Source organism: Calidris pugnax, unplaced genomic scaffold, assembly GCF_001431845.1.
Source record: "Calidris pugnax isolate Ruff unplaced genomic scaffold, ASM143184v1 scaffold468, whole genome shotgun sequence".
In the NCBI taxonomy this organism is placed as follows: Eukaryota; Metazoa; Chordata; class Aves; order Charadriiformes; family Scolopacidae; genus Calidris; species Calidris pugnax.
In genome coordinates, this window is record NW_015091169.1 from 6044 (window position 1) to 11759 (window position 5716).

At 53.4% G+C, this 5716-nt stretch overlaps 1 protein-coding gene across 1 annotated transcript in view; it reads left to right on the top strand.

The window, feature by feature from the left end:
• LOC106898244 (signal-induced proliferation-associated 1-like protein 3) overlaps positions 1-5716 on the top strand; it is a gene marked incomplete at its 3' end in the record, with an annotated part of 25923 nt that overhangs the window by 506 nt on the left and 19701 nt on the right. The window contains exon 2 of the mRNA XM_014959381.1: positions 4089-5677. Coding sequence (XP_014814867.1) covers positions 4264-5677 — 1414 coding nt within the window. The remainder of the gene's footprint in view (positions 1-4088; positions 5678-5716) is intronic.

Consider the following 5716-nt stretch of genomic DNA (forward strand, 5'->3'; position numbering starts at 1 on the left):
CCCCGAAAGGGGGTTTTTTTCCCTTTAACCCCCCCCCCCCCCCCAATTAAGCACCAAGTTGCCAAGCTCTTTGTTAATTACTTGATTAATTTCTTCAGCCCTTTGGTTGTTGGCCCTGGAGGGGGGGGAGAAAATTGGGGGTGACACCAATTAAACTCCCCCAAACACCTTATTTTTGGGGTGATTTTCCTCATTTTTGGGACCGACCCGGGGGGTAGGAAGGATCTTGGTGTGTCGTTAAGTCTTAATTATTTTTTTAATTAGCTACAGGCCGGGTGGGGGACTTTCTCCTCCGACTCCGGGAGGCGGCTGGGCTAAAAAAGGGTTAAAAACTCATTTAATTTATCAAAAGCTTGTGGTTAATAATTAAAACTTCTCTCCCTTCCCTTCCCCCCCCCTCCTCCCCCCGCCCCGTTCCTCGTTAGCGGGGAAGGGCCGGGTCACGTGCTAATTACGCCTGAGGTTCTGGAAGGGCAGGATTGGGCTAAAAAAATGGCAATTTGGGGAGCGGGATTGAGCCAGAAAGGTCTTTTTAAGCCTTTTTCCACATTTATTACCCCAAATTATGGGAGGGGGCGGGGCTTGGACCTGGCTCTTCATCTTCGTTAGCGAGAGATTAAATGAGGGGATTAAAAGGAAGAGGTTTGGGGGGTATTTTCTTAGAATTTGGGGTTTAAATCCCCAAAATCTGGTTACTTCTCCCTTTTCCGCTGAATTTTAACCCAAATTTGGAGAATTTCGAGGTTTGAAGAAGAAATGAGATGGGTGTAGAAGGGGGAGGGGGGAGTAAAAAGGTTGGATTTAATTAATTTAATTAAATTGAATTAATCTTCGCAGCCCAAAGAGTGGCGGGTGCTGCTTTTTGGGGGTAAAAAACCAGGAATTGGTCGATTTTATTATTTATTTTTTTTTAATTTTTTTTTTTCACCCTGGGGGGGTTTGGGGGCAGAAAACGCCGATGATTTTGGGGATTTAGCCCAAATCTTCAAATTTCCAGATTTAGGAGTCGTTTCCCCACATCTAGATCTATATTTGCTTATTTTTAGCTTATTTTGAGCCGTTCCTTCCTGGATTCACCCCTCAAAAAAGGGGGGTTTTGGAGCGATGACCCAAAGAGGAGTTTTCTTTGGAAAATGAGGATTTTTGGGGGCAGAATAGAAGGAAATTTGTATTTCTTTTTTTTTTTTTTTTTTTTTTTTTTGTGTTGGGGGGGGGGGATGTGTCTTGGGTGACAATGTTTGGAAACAGAGTTGCTTTTTTTTTTTTTTTTTTTTTTTTTTTTTTGAGGAGCTGGGGAAGGGGATAGTGATTCCCAGGCCCGAAAAACTGGGTGTTTTACCCCAAAAACCCATCGGACCTCAACTGGGAGCCCCAACGTAGACCCTGCTCGTTAGGGCTGCGATTAATTAAAGCTTTGGGGTGTTGATTTACCATCCCCTCCCAACAGATGCCGTCTTAGACAGCTCATGGCGTTAATTAGCGGGGATTAACGAGCGCCAGCCGGGGGTTGGGGGCTCCAGGGTTGGGGGGGGGGGTTAATGCAAACGCCAGACGGGGTAATGCTCGTCCGTCCGTCTGTCCGTCTGGGATTGGTCAAGGTGGGGACATGGTTGGAGAGTTGGGATTGGTCAACGTGGGGAGATGGTTGGAGGGTTGGGATTGGTCAACGTGGAGAGATGGTTGGAGGGTTGGGACTGGTCAACGTGGGGACACAGTCAGAGAGTTGGGGTTGGTCAACGTGGAGAGATGGTTGGAGGGTTGGTCAAGATGGGGAGATGGTTGGATGATTGGCCAAGGTGGGGAGATGGTCAGAGAGTTGGGATTGGTCAAGGTGGAGAGATGGTTGGATGGTTGGTCAATGCAGGGAGATGGTTGGACAGTTGGGATTGGTCAAGGTGGGGACATGGTTGGAGGGTTGGGATTGGTCAAGGTGGGGAGATGGTCAAAGAGTTGGGATTGGTCAACATGGAGAGAGGGTTGGTCAACGTGGGGAGATGGTCAGAGAGTTGGGATTGGTTAACGTGGGGAGATGGTTGGAGGGTTGGGATTGGTCAAGGTGAAGACATGGTCAGAGGGTGTATTGGTCAAGGTGGGGAGATGGTTGGAGGGTTGGGATTGGTCAAGGTGGGGAGATAGTCAAAGAGTTGGGATTGGTCAACGTGGGGAGATGGTCAGAGAGTTGGGATTGGTCAAGGTGGAGAGATGATCAAAGAGTTGGGATTGATCAACGTGGAGAGATAGTTGGAGAGTTGGGATTGGTCAAGGTGGAGAGATGGTCAGAGGGTTTGGATTTGTCAACGTGGGGACATGGTCAGAGAGTTGGGATTGGTCAAGGTGGAGAGACGGTCAGAGGGTTGGGATTGGTCAACGTGGGGACACAGTCAGAGAGTTGGGATTGGTCAACGTGAAGAGGTGGTTGGATGGTTGGTCAAGGTGGGGAGATGGTTGGACAGTTGGGATTGGTCAAGGTGGAGAGATGGTCGGAGGGTTTGGATTGGTCAAGGTGGAGAGATGGCTGGATGACTGGTCAATGTGGGGAGATGGTTGGAGAGTTGGGATTGGTCAAGGTGGAGAGATGGTCGGATGATTGGTCAACATGGGGAGATGGTTGGAGATATGGGATTGGTCAAGATGGAGATATGGTTGGACAGTTGGGATTGGTCAACGTTTGGGACATGGTCAAAGAGTTGGGATTGGTCAAGGTGGAGAGATGGTGAAAGGGTTGGGATTGGTCAACACGGAGAAGGCTCCAGGTAGACCTTGTGGTGACCTTCCACTTGTATTTGGGCATGGTGGGACTGTTTTTAACCTAAAAAAGGAGGAATTTAGCCCAGAAATGGTGAAGAAACTTGTGATGGTGGGGATGATGGTGGTGTTGGTGGTGGTGATGATGATGATGATGATGGTGGCTCCATCCCTGGAAGGGCTCAAGGCCGAGTTGGCTGGACCTTTGAGTGACCTCACGTGGTTGAAGATGGACCACTCATGGTCCTTCCCCACCCAAACCCTCCCGAGACCCCACCATGACCCCCCCTCACCCTCTTCTCTCCCCCCTTCATTGCAGGATGGCCCGGCCGCCGTGCCACCCATCAAAGAGTTGGGATTGATCAACGTGGAGAGATAGTTGGAGAGTTGGGATTGGTCAAGGTGGAGAGATGGTCAGAGGGTTTGGATTTGTCAACGTGGGGACATGGTCAGAGAGTTGGGATTGGTCAAGGTGGAGAGACGGTCAGAGGGTTGGGATTGGTCAACGTGGGGACACAGTCAGAGAGTTGGGATTGGTCAACGTGAAGAGGGGGTTGGATGGTTGGTCAAGGTGGGGAGATGGTTGGACAGTTGGGATTGGTCAAGGGGGAGAGATGGTCAGAGGGTTTGGATTTGTCAACGTGGGGACATGGTCAGAGAGTTGGGATTGGTCAAGGTGGAGAGATGGTCGGATGATTGGTCAACATGGGGAGATGGTTGGAGATATGGGATTGGTCAAGATGGAGATATGGTTGGACAGTTGGGATTGGTCAACGTTTGGGACATGGTCAAAGAGTTGGGATTGGTCAAGGTGGAGAGATGGTCAGAGGGTTGGGATTGGTCAACGTGGGGACACAGTCAGAGAGTTGGGATTGGTCAACGTGAAGAGGTGGTTGGATGGTTGGTCAAGGTGGGGAGATGGTTGGACAGTTGGGATTGGTCAAGGTTTGGGACATGGTCAAAGAGTTGGGATTGGTCAAGGTGGAGAGATGGTGAAAGGGTTGGGATTGGTCAACACGGAGAAGGCTCCAGGTAGACCTTGTGGTGACCTTCCACTTGTATTTGGGCATGGTGGGACTGTTTTTAACCTAAAAAAGGAGGAATTTAGCCCAGAAATGGTGAAGAAACTTGTGGTGGTGGGGATGATGGTGGTGTTGGTGGTGGTGATGATGATGATGATGATGGTGGCTCCATCCCTGGAAGGGCTCAAGGCCGAGTTGGCTGGACCTTTGAGTGACCTCACGTGGTTGAAGATGGACCACTCATGGTCCTTCCCCACCCAAACCCTCCCGAGACCCCACCATGACCCCCCCTCACCCTCTTCTCTCCCCCCTTCATTGCAGGATGGCCCGGCCGCCGTGCCACCCCCCAGCGTGACCCACCACCACCACCCGAGGACAACCATGTGGCACCACCGTGGCCTTCACGGTGTCCTGCTGGCCACCCGCCGGCCGGTGCCAACCCAAGCCACCCCGGTGACCCGGCGCCGGTGGCAATGAGCGGCCTCGTCCCCGGACCATGAGCTCCCACCGCCCTCCCCGGCACGACGGCTCCGATGCCGAGGGTGGCCCCACGGTGGCTTTTTGGCACCAAAATGGCACGGTGGTGGCCACCACCACCACCATCTCCTCCTCTTCCACCACCACCACCACGGGAGGTGACACCCCTCGCCCGGGCCTCGTCACCCCCGCTGTGCCTAAAATGGGGGTGCGCGCTCGCATCGCCGATTGGCCCCCCAAAAGAGATGTCACCAAGGACCCCCCGACGTTCCGGGATGGCAACCGGGAACCCACCTCTTGGCGAAGTTCTCCTGGTGGCCACCAAGCTTTGGGTGGAGTTTCGGGCTTCAAGGCTCTTCACCGGTTGGCTCGTCGCCGTTCCAAGGAAGTGGAATTCCAAGAAGAAGGTTGGAGTCGTGGTTCTCCGGCCAAGGCCTTGGCGCCGTTACGGCACCGCAGCAGCAGCGAGGTCACCTTGAGCGAGTGCGATCCCGAAGAAGGTGCCGAATCCCGAGGGAATCCAGGTCTTTTCCGGGAATACGGCAGCACCTCTTCCATCGACGTCCAAGGCATCTCCGAGCAGAGCTTTTTCCAAATGCTCAACGAATTCCGTAATGGAAAAACCCAACCCAAGTTGGAAAACGCCGGAGATGGCGCCTTCCCACCGGGATCTTCTCCCGAAGGGTTGAAAACGGGTGGAAAGAAGGAGGAACCTTCAACTCAACCCAAGGAGAAACCTCGCCGGAGATGTCCCAAGGGAGAAGAATCCATCTTCAAGAAACTCCGGAGCGGCCGAAACGAGGGAGAAACGGGCAAAGAAGCGGAAGAACCGCGAGGGACGGGGACGACCCCCCCGGAACCGGGCAAACCTTGGATGTGTCCCAAGAGTTTTGCCCACTACGACGTCCAGAGCATGCTCTTCGACCTTGGGGTGGTGGCCACCAAGCGAGCGGTGGTGGCCCAACGGCGAAACACCACCACGGGGGCTTCGGCGGCTTCGGCTCCCGCTTTTCGAAGCACCGGGGGGGGTGTCCCGGGGGGGTCGGACTCTTCGTTTTCCAACATCGAAGACCTCAATCGGAAGGAAAATTTGGAAAGAGACCTCGGAGATGCCACCAGCAACGAGCTCCTCTTGAGTTGTCCCCATTTTCGGAACGAGATCGGGGGCAGCGTGGAACGTAACGTCAGCTTCTCCAAAGCTTCGGCGGGTTCTCCTGGGGTGACCGGGAAGGAAATCGGGGGGGGTTCTTCTTCATCATCATCATCATCATCGTTAAAAGAACCTCCCCTTCCTCTACGTCCCACCAACGCCGGCGTCTCCGTCCTGGAGGTCCCCAAGGAGCTGCAGAGGAACCTCAACCGCCTCAAGCACCACAGCGTGGAGCACGTGGACCTCGGCGCCCGCTACTACCGGGACCATTTCCACGGAAAAGGTTGGGGGGGGGAGGTTTTTTTGGGGGGGAATAGGGGTT